Here is a 24129-nt window from a genome sequence, read left to right on the forward strand (position 1 = left end):
ACATAGGTACAGAGCTAATTACTGTAAGCTAACAGTGAATTAGAGTAGACTCCATGTGGGGAAACATTATAGTGCATGTGCTAATTGTGAATGTAACCTTAATTTGTTGATAATGTGTTCTTTGGCTTTGAAAGTAACACCCAGTTGGTAATAAGCTAGTTAGCCTGGAATGCAATCATTTGTAATTTACATCATGGACAAATAGGCTACAGTTCAGTTCATTCCTTACACTTACTCTATTTGTTTTTAGTTGCTACATCCTCATTCACACAGCTTTGACAAGTTAAGAAGTCCACAGGTTGACAGTCCTGATGTGCCCTGTTGCAGCAGCTAAGGTTGTGCTTGGACAGTCACATCCTCTGAAGGCCATATACGATCCCCAGACAATCTGAATAAATTTGGTGATCCGCTAACTTTTCAGGCTTCTAAAACTGTTGTTATGCCCTGACCTTTACAACATATGGGTAAGTCAAGATGAGAATATGAATAAATAATAAGCATAAATAATCTCAAACAGAAGGTGACTCATGCGTGAAGGAGTCTGTCCTTTCTTTTCTAAAAGGGTGTTTAGGTTCATTTTTTTGCCTGTGTGTGTGTGTGTGTGTGTGTGTGTGTGTGTGTGTGTGTGTGTGTGTGTGTGTGTGTGTGTGTGTGTGTGTGTGTGTGTGTGTGTGTGTGTGTGTGTGTGTGTGTGTGTCTGTTTTCTACTAAATAAATAACAAATAAATATATATACAAAGAATGAATAATAACTTGTAAAAGCTGCAAATCTCTGCATTACTGTAAGAAACCCTGAAATTTCAAAGGAGAATGAAGGCAGGGCATCACAAGTGCACATATTTCCTTATTATCAAGATGCAAATGCAAGACATGGATATGCCTTAAAATATTTTTTACACACACTCACAGAGAGAGAGAGAGAAACAGATATATGCACACACACACTCAATAAAACAACATGCCTGCACCATCAGCTGGTCTGGTTTGTCATATCCTGTCATGTATCCCCCTCTAGTGTTGAAATGCAGTGACAGCAATGCAGATATGTGCAGTAGGTGCCATTTGTGATCAGCTGTATCCTGGCTGTCTTGTCTATTTGTCCATCCAACTAGATAGATGACATGACATCACTCTTACATATCTGGGTTGATACATGTGCTCTGGTGAATGTGCAAAGCTTGTAAATTGTCAGATAAGAAAGGAGAATCTGTGCGTTGCAGCCCCTCCACAGGTGTAAATTGTCAATAAAGATGAGGGTCATATCGATGCATTCCAATAATAATAATAATAATAATAATAATAATTAATAATTAATTCTGGGAGAGGTTTTTCCTCATGTTGTGAAAACCTGAGACACAGCAGGCAATTCTAAGATTGATATATTCTTTATAGGCTATATTTGTTTAATTAAGTAATGCAACTTCCTTTATCATTCTGTGACAAAAGGCTGTCACATTACATTGCTTGGGCGTAGAGGAATCACAAAAATGTGCAACTCAGAGGTAAACTACCAAAGCTCCTACTTTGCTGAAAACTCAGACAACATTAGTGTCAAAGCACATCAACATCAAGATACAGATATTCTTTCTCATTCATTCATTCAGTCATTTTACGCGGTCACATCTATACCTTACTTTGGTACACTAGATATATGAGCAGTCAAGTCTCATTCTGTGAAAGTGACATATTTGAACAACATTTTGTAGCATAGAGGCCTCTCCAAACACCAAAATAATGTTTGGCACCAGACAGGAGAATGCTCAAAAACCTCACCCTCTCAAATGATTTAAAATATTCTATTGTAAATCAGTAGTAAGTAAACCCAGCAACTCGGTAGCTACAAAAAATACACAACAGGAAAACATAACCAATCAATGCAGTTAACTTTTCTTATATTCAATCAAAAATTCATCAAAACATCTCAGGTCAATAATCAAAGTTAAACATATCTCAATTCAGAAACATACATTGATATAATTGAAATCAACTTAAAATTATTTGAGAGGAGATAAATGCACAAGGAGGCCAGAATCATGAGAAACCAGGAGAGTTTCCAGTAAGGTAAATTTAAAAGAAAAAAATCACAGTAAAAAAAACAAAAAAAAAAACTTACAGATAAACAAGTTCTGGCAGGTCAGTTTAAAAATGAAATGAAAGCACCCAACATAAATAAAATAAGACATACCTGTGGGAAAGAAAGAATTTAGACCTGCCCGTACAATCTGAGTTCAGTATGTGTCAGTGTATGACTCGGACTCAGTATCACTGACAAATATTTATGGAATAAAACTAGTATTCTCTTATACTGAAAAGAAAATCTAAAAGATCATATATGAATTGCATCACCAGGATGTCACAGAAGTTTACATGAACACATTTGCAACAGGATGTCAGTGCAGAAACTCCAGCACTTTAAAATACAATTTACATCACAGCAACACAATCTAAAAAAAAAAGCCAAACGAATTTGAAGCATAAACTCACAAACTACAGAAAACTATGATAGTAATTATTAGAAAATGACTGCACATTGTCTTTGCATGTAGTCATGTAGTCAGAGGCAGGTTACCATATTTAACGGAGGTAAACTGATGATGGATCTGTTGGCTCCAGCCAGAAACCAGGATAGAGTGGCTCTGTGAATGTTGCGTGGGCAGTGTACAGGTGAGTCATTCTATCAGGAAACACCTGAAAAAAGGACAAAATACCTGCTGGCCAGTCCAGGAACACTCCTATTGCACTTTGATACGTACAACAGTCAATAAACTTTAGACAGGAATTGTTGTGATAAAATGAACCGTTGTGAACCCAGCACCAAGACTTTTCATTTTCTCCCAAACTAGTTTCACTTGAACAGTCTGCCACCCTGTCAATACTTTTGTATGCCACTCCAACATCTGTTGAGATGCATTCAACCTCCCAGTAATGGCGACTTGTCAAACCTTCTTTACACAGCACCACATTTCCCTCAAATCGCTCTGGATGATCAGGATATAGCTGTTTCTCCGTGACATATGATGCCTTTTTGTTATCTTCGCTCAAAATAATCTTCATACCTACTGTATTGACATCCAGAGTCAAATCACAGGCATCTATAATCAAGACAGAGGAAAATGTGTGAGTGAGGTTCTTGATCTCTGATTGTCTGTATTTTTTCTTTGTTTTTTATCATTAAATTACGGATATATCAACATTCATGTAAAACTGTGAAAATATTCTTTAAACAAACTTAAAACAGGACTGTTTAAATTAGTTTGTAACTATGATTATTGATGTGACATGCTGTTCAATCATTTGAAAATGTCATTAGCTCTTTCCATGGTGTAATACTTGTGAAAGGTTGAACTGTAGGACTCTTCATGTCCTATCAAATAAAGTACCAAAAAAATACCCGCCCCCCAAAAAAATAATAATCATATTCTTACACTGTCTCAGGAGCTTCCAGTCAAACCAGTATTCTTCATTTTGGTCCACACTAATGGCGAATAGAGAAAGAGAAGGTAAAGTAAAAAAAATAAATAAATAAATACTGCAACAAATCTAGTGAATCTAGTTGATTATTCTTGGAATAGTGATTTAAAAAATATGCTTGTTGGAGCATACTTGAGCTCCTCCAGACTGTAGCGTGAATCCGTCTGTATTTCAGTCAGCAGCTTGACTCCTTGATCTGTGAGGTGATTAAAGCTCAGGTCCAGCTCCCTGAGGCTGCAGTGGTCAGACCTCAGAGCTGAGGCCAGGGAGGCACATCCATCTCCTGTCACTTTACAGAATGACAGCCTAAAGAAATCAAATGACTGACATTTTAGGTGTGTGCTATACATGCCCTTATCATCAGAATTTTTATCCTGTTAACATGAGATTAGCCCCATTCGATCAGTCGTTGATCAGGATCTGCTGACTTGCTGAAATGAAGCACCGTATATCACACAAGTTAACATTTTGAGAGATGGAGGAAAAACCAAATGAAGCACACTGTCAGATATATTTGGAGATCTTTGTGACACTGACCTCAGTGTTTTCAAACCACAGTGTGGGTTTCTCAGTGGATTACAGAGTGCCGTAACTCCTGAGTCGTGCAGGTCGTTGTAGCTCAGGTCCACCTCTCTCAAGTGTGATGAGTTGGAGCTGAGTGTTGAAGCCAGCATCTGACAGCCTTTCTCACTGAGTCTGTTGTGACTGACACTAAATGACAAATGTAGCAATATAACTCAATCATTTAACATCAAATAGAAATTTAGTTTTGCTTGTAAATATAAAGATATGATAACATTACCTCAATACCTCCAGTGTACAGTGCTTGCTCATTAACCCTTCTGAGAGGATGTCCATTTCTGAGTCTTCAAAACAGCAGTAACTTAGTTCCAACTCTTTGAGGAAGCATGGGTCAGATGTAAATCTTGTCACTAACTCCTTACAGATGTTTGTAATCCCCAAATTTCGGTTCAGCCTTTTACAAAAATGACAAGAAATAACATTTAAATAGAAATGTATGTGAACCAATGTGAAACAATGTCAGCTATAGTATGTATTATTGTAATAGTAATAAAGCTTTAATGATACATCTATCTCTGAAAAACATACAATGTATTTCATTTTTTCCATGCCTTAGTCAAGAAATCATCATACTGAGACTAACCTGAGCTTCTTCAGTTTTGGCTGGCAAAGCCCGACAGAAACCACAGAGCATAGTGAGCCATGCAGGATGTTGCCACTCAGCTCCAGTTCTCTCAGATTTGAGATGACTGATTTGACAGCTGAAGCCAAGTTTTCATGGTCTTCTGGACTGGTTCGACCTGAGAGACTACAAATACAGAAGACAAAAAGCAGCTCAAGAGACCTCACAATTGCAGTGATTTCAAGGAACTTGAATCAAAACTACCATTGGTTGTATGAGTTGCAATGTTCATACTAAGGGTTAAACTACAGTAAGAGGTGCTTGACAGAAAAACAGAACATATTAGAAATAATAGTTTTACTAACGTAAGTGCCTCCAGTTTAGCCTGAGTGTTCATAAGACCTTCAGTGAAGATGCTTGTATGATACCAAACACTATTCCTCAGGTGCAGTTCAGTTAAGACAGAGTTTGGCATTTGAAGAGCTGAGGCGATCGTTCCCAACATCCAATGACTGAGATGCACCCCTGAAATTCTGCAGATGATAAAAAAAAAAGGACAATTTTACAGGATTAAATCAAGTTTAGGGTTGAATTAATCTATGCTAGAATAATACTGTGTATCTGTATATTTTACAATATTAAAAAAAGAAAGAAAACAAATGACCTTGCTTTTCTGCAGTTCCTCACAGCTGGGACAAGCCTAAAAATGCCTTTCACTGATGGTCTGTATTTCTTCAGGCTGAATTCATCGAGAGGTGTCCTTGACATCAGAATTGAGTCGGCCAAAGCTGAGCATTGAACAGGGGAGAGCTGTCTTTCTGGACAAGGATCTGGTACAACACAGTGCCGCACAGTGTCATGTAGAGAGTTGTCTTTCAGCTCCATCAGGCACTGTACATGGTTCAGGCATCTTTCAGCTGAGCAGTCACCTGCATCTATTTCTAGTAGACTTTTCCTAACTTCCTCAACAACTACAGAGTGTTCTTCTGTCTGCTGAATCAGGCCTTGAAGCAGCTCCTGTGTTGATTGGAGGGACATGCCAATGAGGAACCTTAGGAACATGTCCATTTCTCCTGACTCTCTCATAGTTGAGGCAGTTATTGTGATTTCTATCAGCTCATCCAAAGGTAGATCAACTGGGTCTGCATCCAGGATGGACCTCAACTCTGGCTCAGAGTCTTTCAGCAGGAAATCCTTCAGGATTGGAGAATCTATTTTTTTATTTGCAAAACTGCGGTACACAAAGAGAGCAGCAAAATACTCCTGAACTGTCAGATGCACAAAGCAGTAGAGTTTCTTTCTGTTGAACACACTTTCTTCTTTGAATACCTCTGTGCACAACCCACAATGCACTCCAGCTTTGTCTATGTTGATGCCATATTTTTCCAGATCATTGACAGTGAAAATGATTTTGCTGTCATGCAGACATTCAAATGCCATCCTGCCTAATTTGAAAAGGAATTCTTCATTTGATTTGAAGATCTCGTCTGTGTCTGACTCAACAAGGGTGTCATATTTTTCGGTGGCTATTCTCATCTGGATTGTAAGGAAGTGTGTGTACATCTCAGTCAGTGTAGCAGGTATCTTTATGCTCTCATCTTGAATGTCGCCTTCTTTTGGCACCAGATACTCAAAAACTGTTGCTGCAATCCAACAAAAGATGGGTATGTGACACATGATGTACAAGCTCCGGGACCTTGTGATGTAGTTGACAATTTTTTCAGCAACTGCTGTGTCATCAATTCTCTTCCTAAAGTACTCTTCTTTTTGTGAATCATTAAATCCTCTGACTTCAGTCCACTGATATACGTACTGACAAGGGATACGATGAACTGCTCTTGGTCTTGACGTTATCCAGATAAGTGCAGAGGGAAGAAGATGTTCTACTCTAATGAGGTTGGTCACAAGTGCGTCCACTGATGATTCCTCAGTTTCGCTTGTCAATCTTGTGGTTTTTTTGAAATCCAGTTTAAGTTGGCTTTCATCGAGACCATCGAAAATGAACAAAACTTTGTAATTAGCAAAAACTCTTACAATTGCTAGGTTTTTTAGTTCTGGGTGGAATTCTTTCACAAGTGTCACAAGGGTAAATGTCTTCTCCATGACCAGATTTAGCTCCCTGAATGGGAGTACAAAGATGAAGTCCAAGTCCTGATTGGCTATCCCATCTGCCCAGTCAAGGATAAACTTCTTCACAGAGACCGTTTTTCCAATGCCAGCAATTCCTTTTGTCATCACAGTTCTGAAATCTCTCACTTCTCCTTTGTTCTGCCCCGAAGAAACACTATCGTCTGGTGTACTTTTAAAGATGTCATTGCAATTGATTTTTGTACACTCTGTTGTGTGAATCCTTGCCTTGTCTTCAATCTCCCAGACTTCATGTTCTGCATTGACACGTTCACTTTCTCCCTGTATAATGTGAAGCTCTGTGTAAATTTTGTCCAGTGGGTTTTTAATCGCATTGTCTTTTTGTGCCCCTTCAGACTCACAGTTAAGCTTTTTCCTCAGATATTTTTTGTGTTGTTTGATGACTTCTCTGATGACGTCTTCTGCTACAAATACCAAAAAAGAGTAAGAAAACAATGCCGTCAAAACTTAAAGTTCTTGATAAATACAACAACATGTTGAACTGTGTCCTACATTGGCAAATGTGTTATGCTTATGTCAGTGTTTTATGGCTGGTTAGTATGTTAAATTTTACAGTAATCGTTAATGTTGCATTATGTTTTAAACAAAAACTCAAACATAGGTCAACACATCAAAAATCACCCTACTCACTACTCACGTACTTTCACATGTTGCTGGCTCAATTTCCTGGAGAATCCTGAAGAAGGTTGATTTGGCCTTTATTGTCCTGAGAGCGCCTAAGAGCACCCTCATCTGCTCCATACTGGTTCCAGCAGCACAGATGTTTTTGTACATCTCTTTATGGAGTACACCTTGTTTTTGCTTCCACATCCTATCTGCTATTGTCTTTACTAAGGTGACGTTCTGAATGAGGTCAGCCCAGTTGTCGTCCACCCAGTTAGCTTCTTAACAAAGACAATAACGCATTATGGCACATGGTATTTTAACAGCATTTAATTTTGGAAATGAGTACCTAGTTCAAGTACAAAACATGCACTTAATTTTCTTGCAATGTGTAATTTTACAATAGAATCATGTTTGCTTCTTAAATTGTTAACTTTCACTCACCTTTCTCCTCTGTGCTGACTGGATCAAGATCTTGTGTTTCAGAGCAGGACAGACTAACAAATGACAAAATCAGACTTGTTTTACAGTATGAATAGTTAACAATGTTAACTATCGGGGCGGTGCGTGGCGCATTGGTTAAGGCGGTCGCCCCATGTAGAGGCTACAGTCCTCAACGCAGGCGTCCCCGGTTCGATTCCTGCATCGGGCAGACCTTTCCTGTATGTCATTACCCCTCTCTCTGCCAACCCCCTTTCCTGACTATCTCACTATGTGCTGTCAAATAAAGGCAAAAACGCCAAAAAGTATACTTAAAAAAACAGTGTTTACTATCCTCATCCTTTTATTTATTCATATATTTAAATAATTCTTTACTGGTACTTGTTGGGGGAACAGTATTTAATTAATTTAATTTGCACATGAGAAATTAGAAATAAAGAAATCTTGTAGAGTTAACATTTTCATGATTGTTTTTATCAAATGTATATATAATATTGTATAGATACTTGTTTATGTAAAATCATAATGATGTCTCACCTTGCAGAGTTAACTTGAACAATAGTGTTTCCACAAGACTGTTTTTCAGCTGAAGTCTCTCCTTGTTGGCAGGAAGTCCCCTCCCTTATCGTTTCCTGTGAGGCTCTCAACTCCTCCTGCCAGGGTAATCTTTGGTGGAGAGGAGATATTTCTCCAATTTTTAAATTTGTGGAAATCTCATTTTTCTTTTTTTCGGGTTTGTTACACTCCTCTTTCCTTGTTTTAACCCTCCTTAGTGCAGAGAAATTGCACCCCATGATATTTCTTCAGTGTCAACTCAGGATGTCCAGGGTTTGTAGTTTTAATAGTGATCGCCTGCAGACACATGCACACATTAAACTTTCAAGTAAAGTGAGTCGCTGGCTCACCCTGTGGGACACATATCACTTAAGCTTGGTCTTTACCGCTGTGGCCTGTATGTGAATCCAACCCCTGTCCGTGGCTGCATGTCATCCTCTCTTCTTCTACCCAAACTTCCATGTCTTTCTCATTCTCTGTTACATTAAAGACCACAAAAATAAGTTTAAGTAAGTAATACGGAAGTGATGCTTCTCTCTCTCACACACACACACACACACACACGTTCACACATGCTATTTTACCTTTGTGTCTGAGGTCCTGTGGTAAGCTGCAGCTGGGTGTACTGTATCAACTTAGAAAGTGAAAACGTTTCTCATGACAGGAAGCAAGTATTTGGCAGGCAGCCTGAGAGAGAGAGAGAGAGAGAGAGAATGGGAGGAGGGGGCGCTCTGGGAACATTCATAGAAGAATCACAAAAATGCGGAAGATAGGGTGACAAACTAACTTTTACTCCACAGAAAATTGAAAGGTACAGTTGACATTTTATCTCAAGGAACATTAGTGTTGAAGCACATCAACAACTACCAAATATACAGATATTCATTCTCATCCATTTTCAAGTATTTTCTGCAGTTCTATAATACATTGGCACACTGGATATATGAACAGTCCAGTCTCCTCATTCTGTGGAAGTGACATATACAGTATGAGCAACATCTTGTGCACATGCTTTATGGATTTCTTTGTTATTGATCTCTGGAAAGATTACGCTCTCGCTCTAAAAAGTAAATTTAAAAAGAATCACACTAAAACAATAAACTTGCAGAAAAACAAGTTCTGGCAGGTCAGTTTACAAATGAAATGAAACCGCCTAGATACAGTAAGTAAGATAAATGAAACAAGACAGAACTGTTGGGAAGAAAGAATGGAGACCTGCCTGTACAATCTGAGTTCAGTATGTTTCATACAGTGTAGGAGTGTCACTGACAAATAATTATAGAATATACAGTATATTGAAAAGAAAATGTTAAAGATCATAGTATGAATTGCATCGCCATGATGGCACAGAAAAGTTCACATTTACACATTGCAACAGGATGCAAGTGCAGAAATTCCAGCACTTCAAAATACAATTTCCATTACAGCAACACAATCTAAAAAAAAGCCCAACAAATAAAAATCCAAAGAATAAACTCCCAAACTACAAAAAAAAAAACTATTTTAACAATGATTAGAAAATGGCAGCACACTGTTTTTGAATGTAGTCATAAGACATTATGTCAGAATGACTGTTTCATGGACATGTTAGGTTACTATATTTTACAGAGGTAAACTGATGATGGATCCGTTTGCTCCAGACTGAAACCAGGATAGAGTGGCTCAGTGAATGTTGCGCGGGCAGTGTACAGGTGAGTCATTCTGTCAGGAAACACCTGAAAAAAGGACAAAATACCTGCTGGCCAGTCCAGGAACACTCCTATTGCACTTTGAGACGTAGAGCATTCAATAAACTTTAGACAGGAATTGTTGTGATAAAATGAACCGTTGTGAACCCAGCACCAAGACTTTTCATTTTGTCCCAAACTAGTTTCACTTGAACAGTCTGCCACCCTGTCAATACTTTTGTATGCCACTCCAACATCTGTTGAGATGCATTCAACCTCCCAGTAATGGCGACTTGTCAAACCTTCTTCACACAGCACGGTAATTTCCTTAAATCGTTCCGGATGATTGGGATATGGCTGTTTCTCCGTGACATATGATGCCTTTTTGTTATCTTCGCTCAAAATAATCTTCATACCTACTGTATTGACATCCAGAGTTAAATCACAGGCATCTGCAATCAAGACAGAGGAAAATGCGTGAGTGAGGTTTTTGACCTCTGACTGTCTTTGTCACTTTTTTTATCATTACATTCAGGATACATCATATTCCTGTAAAAGTATGATGGACAATGTGAAAATGTTCTTTCATCTAACTTCAAACATGATGGTTTTAAGTAGTATTTGATTTTTTTTTTTTTACATTTCATTAGCTCTTTCTCTGGTGTAATACTTGTGAAAAGTTTAACTGTACAACTCTTCACTGTCTTATCAAATAAAGTATCAAAAATGTAATAAATAAATAAATAACTTAAAAAAGAATAATAATCATATTCTTCTTACACTGTCTCAGGAGCTTCCAGTCAAACCAGTGTTCTTCATTTTGGTCCACACTAATGGCAAATAGAGAAACAGAAGGTGAAGTAAAAAAAAAAAAAATACTGTAACAAATCTAGTGAATCTAGTTGATTATTCTTGGAATAGTGATTTTAAAAAATATGCCTGTCGGAGCATACTTGAGTTCCTCCAGACTGTAGCGTGAATCCCTCCGTATTTCAGTCAGCAGCTTGACTCCTTGATCTGTGAGGTGATTAAAGCTCAGGTCCAGCTCCCTGAGGCTGCAGTGGTCAGACCTCAGAGCTGAGGCCAGGGAGGCACATCCATCTCCTGTCACTTTACAGAATGACAGCCTAAAGAAATCAAACAACTGACATTTTAGGTGTGTGCTATACATGCCCTTATTTCTCTCTTATTAACATGACATGGTTCCTATTTTATTAGTCATTGATAAGGATGTCCCTTTGGACTTGCTGACATGAAGCACCATCACACAAGTTGACATTTTGAGAGATGGAGGCAGACCAAATGAAGTACACTGTGTGAAGCAATAGGCTGACTCCAAATGAACTTGTGATAACAATTAATGAAGTCAAATATTTGGAGATCTTTGTGACACTGACCTCAGTGTTTTCAAACCACAGTGTGGGTTTCTCAGTGGATTACAGAGTGCCGTAACTCCTGAGTCGTGCAGGTCGTTGTAGCTCAGGTCCACCTCTCTCAAGTGTGATGAGTTGGAGCTGAGTGTTGAAGCCAGCGTCTGACAGCCTTTCTCACTGAGTCTGTTGTGACTGAGACTAAATGACAAATGTAGCAATATAACTCAATCATTTAACATCAAATAGAAATTTAGTTTTGCTTGTATAAATATGATAACATTACCTCAATACCTCCAGTGTACAGTGCTTGCTCATTAACCCTGCTGAGAGGATGTCCATTTCTGAGTCTTCAAAACAGCAGTAACTTAGTTCCAACTCTTTGAGAAAGCATGGGTCAGATGTGAATCTTGTCACTAACTCCTTACAGATGTTTGTAATCCCCAAATTTCGGTTCAGCCTTTTGCAAAAATTACAAGAAATAACATTTAAATAGAAAGGTATGTGAACCGTGTTTTGCAGTTATATGAAACAATGTCAGCTCTAGTATGTATTATTGTAATAGTAATAAAGCTTTAATGATACATCTATCTGAAAAACATACAATGTATTTCATTTTTTCCATGCCTTAGTCAAGAAATCATCATACTGAGACTAACCTGAGCTTCTTCAGTTTTGGCTGGCAAAGCCCGACAGAAACCACAGAGCATAGTGAGCCATGCAGGATGTTGCCACTCAGCTCCAATTCTCTCAGATTTGAGATGACTGATTTGACAGCTGAAGCCAAGTTTTCACGGTCTTCTGGACTGGTTTGACCTGAGAGACTACAAATACAGAAGACAAAAAGCAGCTCAAGAGACCTCAAAATTGCAGTGATTTCAAGGAACTTGAATTAAAACTACCATTGATTGTATGAGTTGCAATGTTCATACTAAGGGTTAAACTACAGTAAGAGGTGCTTGACAGAAAAACACAAAAACAGACATATTAGAAATAATAGTTTTACTAACGTAAGTGCCTCCAGTTTAGCCTGAGTGTTCATAAGACCTTCAGTGAAGATGCTTGTATGATACCAAACACTATTCCTCAGGTGCAGTTCAGTTAAGACAGAGTTTGGCATTTGAAGAGCTGAGGCGATCGTTCCCAACATCCAATGATTGAGATGCACCCCTGAAATTCTGCAGATGATTTAAAAAAAAGGACAATTTTACAGGATTAAATCAAGTTTGGGGTTGAATTAATCTATGCTAGAATAATACTGTGTATCTGTATATTTTACAATATTAAAAAAAAGAAATAAAACAAATTACCTTGCTTTTCTGCAGTTCCTCACAGCTGGGACAAGCCTAAAAATACCTTTCACTGATGGTCTGTATTTCTTCAGGCTGAATTCATCGAGAGGTGTCCTTGACATCAGAATTGAGTCGGCCAAAGCTGAGCATTGAACAGGGGAGAGCTGTCTTTCTGGACAAGGATCTGGTACAACACAGTGCCGCACAGTGTCATGTAGAGAGTTGTCTTTCAGCTCCATCAGGCACTGTACATGGTTCAGGCATCTTTCAGCTGAGCAGGCATCTACATCTACTTCTAGTAGACTTTTCCTAACTTCCTCAACAACTACAGAGTGTTCTTCTGTCTGCTGAATCAGGCCTTGAAGCAGCTCCTGTGTTGATTGGAGGGACATGCCAATGAGGAACCTTAGGAACATGTCCATTTCTCCTGACTCTCTCATAGTTGAGGCAGTTATTGTGATTTCTATCAGCTCATCCAAAGGTAGATCAACTGGATCTGCATCCAGGATGGACCTCAACTCTGGCTCAGAGTCTTTCAGCAGGAAATCCTTCAGGATTGGAGAATCTATTTTTTTACTTGCAAAACTGCGGTACACAAAGAGAGCAGCAAAATACTCCTGAACTGTCAGATGCACAAAGCAGTAGAGTTTCTTTCTGTTGAACACACTTTCTTCTTTGAATACCTCTGTGCACAACCCACAATGCACTCCAGCTTTGTCTATGTTGATGCCATATTTTTCCAGATCATTGACAGTGAAAATGATTTTGCTGTCATGCAGACATTCAAATGCCATCCTGCCTAATTTGAAAAGGAATTCTTCATTTGATTTGAAGATCTCATCTGTGTCTGACTCAACAAGGGTGTCATATTTTTCGGTGGCTATTCTCATCTGGATTGTAAGGAAGTGTGTGTACATCTCAGTCAGTGTAGCAGGTATCTTTATGCTCTCATCTTGAATGTTGCCTTCTTTTGGCACCAGATACTCAAAAACTGTTGCTGCAATCCAACAAAAGATGGGTATGTGACACATGATGTACAAGCTCCGGGACCTTGTGATGTAGTTGACAATTTTTTCAGCAACTGCTGCGTCATCAATTCTCTTCCTAAAGTACTCTTCTTTTTGTGAATCATTAAATCCTCTGACTTCAGTCCACTGGTATACGTACTGACGAGGGATACGATGAACTGCTCTTGGTCTTGACGTTATCCAGATAAGTGCAGAGGGAAGAAGATGTTCCCTAATGAGGTTGGTCACAAGTGCGTCCACCGATGATTCCTCAGTGTCGCTTGTCAATCTTGTGGTTTTTTTGAAATCCAGTTTAAGTTGGCTTTCATCGAGACCATCGAAAATGAACAAAACTTTGTAATTAGCAAAAACTCTTACAATTGCTAGGTTTTTTAGTTCTGGGTGGAATTCTTTCACAAGTGTCACAAGGGTAAATGTCTTCTCCATGACCAGATTTAGCTCCCTGAATGGGAGTACAAAGATGAAGTTCAAGTCCTGATTGGCTATCCCATCTGCCCAGTCAAGGATAAACTTCTTCACAGAGACCGTTTTTCCAATGCCAGCAATTCCTTTTGTCATCACAGTTCTGAAATCTCTCACTTCTCCTTTGTTCTGCCCCGAAGAAACACTATCGTCTGGTGTACTTTTAAAGATGTCATTGCAATTGATTTTTGTACACTTTGTTGTGTGAATCCTTGCCTTGTCTTCAATCTCCCAGATTTCATGTTGTGCATTGACACGTTCACTTTCTCCCTGTATAATGTGAAGCTCTGTGTAAATTTTGTCCAGTGGGTTATCAATCGCATTGTCTTTTTGTGCCCCTTCAGACTCACAGTTAAGCTTTTTCCTCAGATATTTTTTGTGTTGTTTGATGACTTCTCTGATGACGTCTTCTGCTACAATTACCAAAAAAGAGTAAGAAAACAATGCCATCAAAACTATAAGTTGTTTCTTGATAAATACAACAATATGTTGAACTGTGTCCTACATTGGCAAATGTGTTAATGCTTATGTCAGTGTTTTATGGCTGGTTAGTATCTGAAATTATGTTGCATTATGTTTTAAATGAACACATATTCTGTAGAATAATGTATATTCTGTAGAATGAATGTATATACAAGTATGATGTGTGATGTGTAATGATGTATACATATATGATATGTAGAAATGTGGGTAATGTGATTAGTATGTGAACAATTAATATAACGAAGGAAGAATGAATGAATGAAGAATGAATGAAGCTAACTCGTTTTGTTATGTTAAGCATATCGCTCACTTGTTTTTTTGTTTTTAATTTTTATAATGTTTATGTTTTGTGTTTTCAACTGTATATTTGATACTGTTGGACCCCATGAAGAATAGCTGTGGCTTTGCTGCAGCCTGCAGCTAATGGGGATCTTAATAATAAACAATAATAATAAACAATAAACATCAAAAATCACATACTCACTACTCACGTACTTTCACATGTTGCTGGCTCAATGTCTTGGAGAATCCTGAAGAAGGTTGATTTGGCCTTTATTGTACTGAGAGCTCCTAAGAGCACCCTCATCTGCTCCATACTGGTTCCAGCAGCACGGATGTTGGCGTACATCTCTTTATGGAGTACACCTTGTTGGTGCATCCTATCTGCTATTAGCATTACCAAGGTGACGTTCTGAATAAGGTCAGCCCTGTTGTCGTCCACCCAGTTAGCATCTTAACAAAGACAATAACGCATAATGGCACATTTTAATGGCATCAAATTTTGGAGGTGAGTACCTATTACAATGTCTGAAACATGCACTTAATTTTCTTGCAACGTGTCATTTTACAATGTTTGTTTAACTTTCACTCACCTTTCTCCTCTGTGCTGACTGGATCAAGATCTTGTGTTTCAGAGCTGCACCGACTAACAAATGAAAAAGTCAGTCATGTTTCACAGTATGAACAGTTGACAATGCTTGTTACCATTAGTATTTTCATATTTTATTGTATTTATCAAATGTACACAGATAAAATAGGCTACTTGTTTATACAGAACGGCCACGTATAGATTGAGCAGCAAGTAACTACTAACATTACCTTAGCTGAAGCAGCCGGCTAGATTGGAGTTGGCCAACCTCTGTTTAGGCTAACCGGTAGCTCCTTAAAGGGGACCTTATGTTAATTTCAGGGGATTTTAATGTGATATTAGGCCTCAGTGGATCACTATTGAGAGCTCTGGTCAATAAAAAAAAACTCCTTACTTATTGCATACAAGCTGTCTGTGTACTCCTCCACTGTTGACTGCTCAGTGCAGCGGAAATAATGACAACGTGACTGATAACATGAACCAGCTTGCAATTGTCTGAGATCTACACATGGTTCTGGATAATTATCCCACGAAAACAAAAGTCTTCTGTTATATCCGTAGATGCGGTTAGTTGAGTTAACTTGCACTAGACCTGCTTGCTACTGTACCAACATACAGAGGCTAACCCAGGGGTTCCCAAAGTGGGGCATTGTGTCACGAGGCACCAAGAGTGGGGTCGCAAGATGATTTCCAGAAATAAAATAATGTTTGAAAATTATTAGAAATACTGCATTTTAGCTGTAATTGTAAAAAAAAAAAAAGAAAAAGGCTAGTAAGTAGGCTAGTTAAAATCAAAAATAAAACGATGCAACAAATTTTTCTTCTAATCTTTAGATGCCTATAGGCTATTGTGCGAAACATTGATGATCTCCAAGTGACTGTCTTCAAAGTTAAACCATCTCATTAGGTGAGATTTAACGCTGAAACAAAGTAATTCCCAAAATGTAAATTTGCACAACAACAATGTTCACATGTTTACTCAGTACTATGGTTTGTGGATATTACTTTGACTGAGATATTCTTCTTCTTAATGTGTCAAAATTAAGTTTGCAACTTTGCACATGACAGCAACGATACAGGCTACTCATAAATTACATGGATTAGATAACTGAGGTATTCTGCTTTTATCTTAGAGTAAATAGCTTTATGTAAAATCACATCCTTGTTGTAAGGCTGTTCTGTTTTTTGTGTAGTCATTATGCCCTCCAGGGATAGTGGAGGTCACAGTCTATGGCACCATTATTTTGGGGGTCGCGGGCTGAAAGGTTTGGGAACCCCTGGGCAACTGTTAACTTCCTGTAAAGTTGCGTTCACACCGGACCTTTTATTTTTGTCGCTATCGCTTGTCTCACTCGCTCTGTCACTCAGCTGCAGTCGCTTGTCATTCAAGCGATTCCAGTGAATTTCACCTCGCTCAGAGTCGCTCTTTTCTATTGGTCCAGCATGGCTGACATTGTACCTGCCGCCGTTTACCAGTTGTGGAAGTCCCACAAGCGCCATACAACGTCAAGCTGGCTTTGCTGGAGTTGTACCTATTATGTTTCCATGATTTCAGTAGTTGTCATAGTTACGCATAGATTACGGCAGCCAATCAGCGGAGCGACAAGCGACTGACAGCCAGAGACATGGGACTTCTCATCTCGCCTGAGCGATTAATCGCTCAGTCGCTCATTTGCATTGATTTAATATGTAAACTTGTCGCCAGCGACACAAATAAAAGGTCCGGTGTGAACACACCTTAACTCTTTCGCGACCATTGACGAGTTAACTCGTCACAGCGTGCCGAACATTCAGGACCATTGACGAGTTAAAGCAGAAGTAAGCGATCCGGTCGTTTTGGCTAATGCTGCGTTCCAGGCAGGCTTTTGAAACCGTAAATTACAGCTTCAAGTCACAATTTACGACTTTGTAGCGTTCCAGGCAACCTACTCGTGTTTTCCCGACCTGTTTTACCTGTGAAAGTCACTATAACGGCCACTCGTAACTTCCGACCCATGCACTCGTACCAGTACGTCTTTTTTTACAGTCTATGTACCAGATCGAACTGATACGACTTCACAGGTCGGAAAAATACGAGTTGCCTTGAACGCACCATAACAGTCCTCGTCCCTACGTCGCCACATTCAGGCGCATCCCTTGGCTGCACACACAGCCCTGCATACCGTTCTCTCTCCTCATTGGATAAAAACTGTAGGATACGATAAATGTTTTCTCCTCGGCTCAGAGCAGAGCAGAGTCCAAACACTCCATGTAAGTGATTGCTGTCGGAAGATATAACTATTTAAGACTTATATTAACACAAATATATCACTTACTTCTGCTTTAACTTTTTTTTACAGATTATGTAATAGACACTCAGGTACCCTGTGTGTGAATATGGTAGTCCTCTGGCTCTGATATGTAAAACTGTTTTAAACTACAATCGAAACATAATGGTTTTTATAAACTGTGTGATCTTGGTTTTGTTTTGAGTAATCGGTCTCCGTGAATGCTGCTCTGGGGACACAGTGTAGCGTGCTGTATGGCTGTCGCTACACCATGCTGCCAACTTGGCGAATCTGGCGACTTTCCAAACCCTCTTGGCGACCTTTTTTTGTCAAAAGCGACCAGCGACAAATCTAGTGACTTTTCCCGGTGCTGTCACAAACATTTCTGGTTTGGAGATTCGGACCTGAAAGCCCGTTATCACTGCTGTTTTCACCGTGCAGCGGGTGCTGTGCAGCGGGTGCTGTGAGCTGCCGCCCCGTCCCAAAGCACTCAGCAGCGGTCAGTCACACAGTAGTGTCACAGAGCTGCTCCGCTGCGGCCAGAGACCCGCACCGCTGCTCTCCACGCCGCCGCACCCCCCAGATTTCCCCACAAAAACACTTATATGGGAGACATGCCACACTGTAGAGAACCGGTAAAATGAGCGGATTGCCACTTGACACGAAAGTGCATTTTTCTCTGAAACTAGAGCGGGAGCTCCGTTTTTGGAAAAACCGAGCTCTCTTCTTCTCCTTCCTACTCACGAACGAAACGGCGGAAAAACTCGCCGTTTTTCGAGGAGCACGTTGGAAAGTCACTCTTCAACCACGTGAAAACCGTTTGTTTCTAGGTGATGTACAGAATTTGCTTCGACGTGAGAATTAAAGCAGAAGTAAGTGATATATTTGTGTTAATATAAGTCTTAAATAGTTATATCTTCCGACAGCAATCACTTACATAGAGTGTTTGGACTGAAACACGGGTCTCCCAGTCCCTCTGCTCTGCTCTGAGCCGAAGAGAAAACATTTATCGTATCCTACAGTTTTTATCCAATGAGGAGAGAGAACGGCATGCAGGGCTGTGTGTGCAGCCAAGGAACGCCGTGAATGTGGCGACGTAGGGATGAGGACTGTTATGGTGCGTTCAAGGAAACTCGTATTTTTCCGACCGTGAAGTGGTACCAGTTCGATCTGGTACGAGTTCACCGGTCGGAAGTTACGAGTGGCCGTTATAGTGACTTTCACCGGTAAAACAGGTCGGAAAAACACGAGTGGGTTGCCTGGAACGTTACAAAGTCGTAAGTTGTGACTTGAAGCTGTAATTTACGATTTCAAAAGCCTGCCTGGAACGCAGCATTAGCGAAAACGACCGGACCACTTACTTCTGTTTTAAGGTAAACAAATAGCCAAAAACATGCGGTCCAGAGCGGATGTGCTGAGCAACAATTAGTGTGGTCGCGAAAGAGTTAAGCAGAAGTGATTCCACCTGTGAACCCTGTTGCTAGGTACCCATGTCCACACATTCTACAATAAATGATTTCATTATCACTAGAAAACGGTCTTTGTCTTATGGAGATAACAAAATAATAAAACAATAAACAAATAAAAAAAATACATGAAGGCTTATACGTGGCCATTCTCTGCTTCCATAATTATGAGGCTTCACCTTGCTGAGTCAAGTTGAACGATTGTGTAACCACAAGCTTGTTTTTCAGTGGAGGACTCTTCCGGCTGGAAAGCATCCTCCCCTTTTGTCTGCTCTATGGCTCCCAGCTCCTGGTGGAGAGGAGACGTTTCTCCACTTTTCACAGATGTGGAAATCTCATTTTTCTTTTTCTTAGGTTTCTTACGCTTCCTCTTCCACCCCATGGTATTTCTTCAGGGTCATCCAAGGATTTCCAGGATTCCCAGTTAGGCTAATCTCCTACAGACACATGCACACATTAAAATTTTAAGTAAACTTTCAAGTTAAGTGTTTCTTGTTCTTTTTCCGTAATGGTATCATTTCAAGAAATGTCAACGTACACGAAATCACAGAAAACGAAACGCAAAAATGCTGTGAAAAAAACTAACCAAAAAAACTTGCAGATACTCCTTACCACAGTGACCTGTGTGTGAATCCAGTCCCTGTCGTTGGCTGCATGTCATCCTCTCAAACTTCTATGTCTTTCTCATTCTCTGTTACATTGATTGAAGGCCAAAAGGTTTAGAGAAGTGATGTTACACACACACACACAATATTATTTTACCTTCGCGTCTGAGGTCCTGTGGTAAACTGCAGGTGTCATATACCGAATGGGTGTCAACTTGTAAAGTGAAAGAGAACAAACCGAAAGCAAGTTTTTGGCAGACAGAGAGAGAGAGAGAGGTAGAATGGGTGTGTCTTGTGTGCGTGTGCGGGGGGCTCTGTAGCCTATGTACAGAAATCACCACATTTACATCAATAAATAAATGTTTTACAATGAACCAATCTGTCTGCATTGCATTTCATTCTATTTAATTAGGTACATGGCAAAAATACTTCACTAGTCTAAACCGTCTTTGGTTAGGGTTAGAGGTCATGGGCACATTGCATTGTGGGATACAGTACACAATGTACACAATGGTCAGATGCATACTGGAGATATTTTGCATTTAACAGGCACTGAAACCGACCATTTTGCACAGGGCTATTTGATGTTTGATCCTTGGGGTATTTTGACCGAAGCATGTCACAGACATGTCTTTAAGACACTCAAGAGGAAGTATTTTAATTTGTGGAAAAGGAGCATAATATGTCCCCTTTAAGTGTTAATCAACCCCAGGCTGCACTTTTAGCTGAATTTGGATGGTGATTTGTAATGACGGATTAGAAAAATTTAAGTTTATAGTCAGCCCATTGTCTGATAGAAATAAACCTGATAGCCTGCAATAAAAGTAGCTGACAGCTCTCCTTTGATAATAATTAGACTGAAGTTCACTGACCCTTGCAGTGCAAAGAGTTCTGCAACAATGTGGTGTATGATCTCAAAATATAAACTTCTCTTGGCAAAAAGTGGGTTAATACAAAATAATGGGGAAATGGACCAATCACAATTTACTTCTGGTGGCATCTGGTTGAATCAGTAACACCTCCCGACAGGCAGGACCTTCAGTAGCTGTAACGAAGGTCTGTGTAATTTAAGCATGGATGTACGAGGACCTTTTTGTAATACATCCATGAACTCAAGTGAATGTGGATATGAAATTGATTTTGACAGGTTTCTTAGCCAGTCATATTTTGGTAAATTGTGGGTGAGTGTAGGCACTGCTGAGAGAGGCAAATAGTGAATAATACCATGAAAGATTTGTGGAGATGTTATCTAATCCAGCAATGGCTTGTATGTAACAATTAACACACTACAACTTAAATACTCATTTTTGCTGACTTACTAATTGCATGCTTTCACAGCGATCAGGACGTTTCAGATAAGGCCCACAACCAACTTGTGGTAATTAAAGCAGAAGTAAGCGATCTGGTCGTTTTGGCTAACTTCGTTAGTTAGCAGCCCCCGCCCTCGTCATGGATCTATTGGTCCTCATCCCTACGTCACCACATTCACGCGCATCCCTTGGCTGCACACACAGCCCTTCATGCCGTTCTCTCTCCTCATTGGATAAAGGTTGTAGGATACAAGGAAGTATACAAGACGTTTTCTCCTCGGCTTACAGCAGAGCAGACTGACAGACCCGTGTTTCAGACCAAACACTCTATGTAAGTGATTGCTGTCGGAAGATATAACTATTTAAGACTTACATTAACACAAATATTCCGCTTAATTCTGCTTTAAAACAGCAAATAATTTTTCCAGTGTAACCTGAAAACTACTCAAGAGATTAGAGGTACAAACTCAAATTTCAAAGAGTACCCGTGTTTTCAAGAGAACACTTACGACAGGTATGATGTTCCATACACGTCATGCATTTTAAAGGTGGAAAGGGACCAAAGAAGCAGGTCACCATTCTGCCAACACTTCACTTTAAAAGTTTAAAGGATGAATTCTTTGATCACTCTCCGTTCTCCACCTCAGCTTTTTCTTTTTCATAGGCTCCCTCTCCACTGCTGTCAGCTCTAATTAGGCCTCCATGTGTCATCAGTGCGGATCATGCGTGTGTGTGATTTTAAGTTGTCTTTGGAGGTCTATCACTCTGCTGTGATTCCCCACTAGATGAGGGGAGACACTTTACACAGACTATTGCTGATGCTAGGAGCAGATGAGGGTCTAATAACTCCCTCTGCAGTTACACTCCCACTCATTCATTCATACAAGGCATTATGTCACTATGCCCGACCAGCAGCACAAGCACTAAAGCAGGCTTTGAAACTCCTGAGCCTAAATACTGTAGTAACAAATTGTAGCATCTATTCTTACATCATACCCCATCATACATGAGAGACACCAACAAGAAGGGCATTACAATAATCCGGTCTTCTGGAGACAAATGCATGGATAAACCTCTCAAAATCATTAAAAGAAATGAAGGGCATAACCTTTGATAAAGTCCTTACCTGGGAAAAAAAAAAAAGGATTTTACAACAGAATTATCTGCTGATCCATTTTGAGATTGTTGTCAATTTTAACCCCAAGATTTGACACGGTAGTTTTGAGATACGGAGCAAGAGAAACCAAATCAAGAGGGGCTTTAGATGTCTTGCTTTTGTTAAAATTTTGAAAATTAAGGGCTATCCATGCTTTAATGTTGATTAGACATTTTAACATATGGCACACAACAAAATGTAAAAATGGCTAATGTTAGTTTATAGGCAGGTAGGGGAGACCGGGGATGGTTGTTACACTTTTTGTCTCAGCTCCCATAACTTACAGAGGGTTCATGGTAGGGCTCCCAGATTTTGACACACAGTTTGACACAGAGTACCCTCATTTGTTCTCTACAAACAGCAGTGCCTTAAACTTCTCAAACTATGTCACAGAATTCCCTATTTGATATCAAATGCAAGGAGTGCCACTGTTACAGGGGTAGGTTGCGACACAACCTGGGGTAAATTGTAACAGTGAGATTAAAAACTAAAAACTGAGACCAAACCAAAAAAACTTGCATGTAAGTTTATTGTGTATGTTCCAACACTAAAGCATCTTTCTGTGGTTCAGTATGAACAAAAAGAAGTCATCACTGATGGTTAAATGAAGAACAGTGACAGTGGTGTTTATCCTAACATTAGAAAGCTGTATTAAAGAACATTTTCTGATAATACTAGTGAATGTTGTACGTGTATGAATGGAAACCTTCAGCAGGAGGTCAGAAGCAGCTCATAGTCCATGTAAAATTCCAGGAAAGTTGGTTGACACTTAATGACACTTTGTTTCATGGTTCATGGTTTTACATGTTGCTTAGTGTTGGTGATGTTTCTGTTTTTGGTTATGTATTCATGTGGCTCAGTGTTGGATGTTGATCAGTGACTGAGTGTGAAGATGAATTTCCCTATGGGACAATAAAGGAATACTATTCTATTCTAATAAAACAACAAAGATAAAAGGTATTACAACCATCCCCACCCCTGTCAGCCATTGTTTGACTAGCTATACCAGCATGGTGGATTGAAATAAACATTGATGAAATGATTCATATTTTACCTAAGAACCCGCTCTTTCATCTTATACAAGTTACCTAATTCAAACTTCAACGGTATTGATACTAGTCAAACTGTAAAACCTACACACTTATTGACACAACCATGCAAATTTACATGCAATGTCAGGGAGTGAGTGGGTACACATGATATTGATCACATAACTCTAATGTTATCCCTTATTGGTGAAAGTGATGCTGTTACAACCACCCCAGGTCTACCCTCTTGGCTTTCTTTGTAACTTTGTCTTGGAAACTCTTCCTGGTAATTAGTTTCGTCACTTTTATGACAGTTGGACAGAAATCACACTGCAACTTTATGACAATTTCTGCAGTGGGTGTAGTTTGTGGCGGTTGAGTTGTCCCGCTCTATTTCCTTACAGTGGATAGACAACTGGTGCTTTATCAGCGGCAGTTACACTCATTATGAAAGCAGCTCAGTTGAAAACACAGTCCCCAACTGGTTTTAGTGTTTCAGTATGGTCAATTTTAAATAAGTAAAGTCCTGTTTATTGTTACTCTACAGTGAGGATTCAAACTGTTTAATGTTAAATAAATTAATAATCAGAAAATAAATGATGTCAATTGGAGAAGTTGTGTAAAACATAAATGAAACAATATTCTCTTAAATATTTAAACTTATCAAAAGTCAGCTCATTTTATTGTGATGTCATTTAGTGGACAGACTGAGCTCAGTCTTCTGAAAAGAGGAATGAGCATTATACATGTTATGTTTAGTGTCAC

At 39.4% G+C, this 24129-nt stretch overlaps 2 protein-coding genes across 6 annotated transcripts; both read right to left on the reverse strand.

The window, feature by feature from the left end:
- Positions 1-2353: 2353 nt before the first annotated feature.
- On the reverse strand, positions 2354-8987 carry LOC146983200 (NACHT, LRR and PYD domains-containing protein 3-like). Of its 4 annotated transcripts, XM_085784658.1 has the most exons (13): positions 8947-8987; positions 8749-8838; positions 8345-8659; positions 7811-7863; positions 7405-7647; positions 5280-7167; positions 4981-5148; positions 4637-4801; positions 4274-4447; positions 4009-4182; positions 3604-3777; positions 3426-3475; positions 2354-3092 (listed from the first exon to the last, which is right to left on the reverse strand). In XM_085784658.1, exons 3-13 carry the CDS (start codon positions 8599-8601, stop codon positions 2575-2577), a joined length of 3864 nt encoding a protein of 1287 aa, XP_085640784.1. In that variant the 5' UTR covers positions 8602-8659; positions 8749-8838; positions 8947-8987; the 3' UTR covers positions 2354-2574. The 4 variants fall into 4 exon arrangements, with proteins under 4 accessions (XP_085640784.1, XP_085640783.1, XP_085640785.1 ...); XM_085784657.1 differs by having other exon boundaries at positions 8345-8838; positions 8947-8972; XM_085784660.1 differs by lacking the exon at positions 3426-3475 and having other exon boundaries at positions 2858-3092; positions 8345-8838; positions 8947-8974.
- A 910-nt stretch (positions 8988-9897) lies between these two features.
- On the reverse strand, positions 9898-15647 carry LOC146983201 (protein NLRC3-like). 2 transcript variants are annotated; one of them, XM_085784661.1, is made up of 10 exons: positions 15537-15647; positions 15160-15396; positions 12710-14594; positions 12410-12577; positions 12059-12223; positions 11686-11859; positions 11427-11600; positions 10983-11156; positions 10810-10859; positions 9898-10481 (listed from the first exon to the last, which is right to left on the reverse strand). In XM_085784661.1, the coding sequence occupies exons 2-10, from the start codon at positions 15338-15340 to the stop codon at positions 9958-9960; spliced, it is 3495 nt and encodes a 1164-aa protein (XP_085640787.1). In that variant the 5' UTR covers positions 15341-15396; positions 15537-15647; the 3' UTR covers positions 9898-9957. The 2 variants fall into 2 exon arrangements, with proteins under 2 accessions (XP_085640787.1, XP_085640788.1); XM_085784662.1 differs by lacking the exons at positions 12059-12223; positions 12410-12577 and having other exon boundaries at positions 9939-10481.
- Positions 15648-24129: the final 8482 nt, after the last annotated feature.

Source organism: Trachurus japonicus, chromosome 8, assembly GCF_045865225.1.
Source record: "Trachurus japonicus isolate A0001 chromosome 8, Traja_1.0".
Classification (NCBI taxonomy): domain Eukaryota; kingdom Metazoa; phylum Chordata; class Actinopteri; order Carangiformes; family Carangidae; genus Trachurus; species Trachurus japonicus.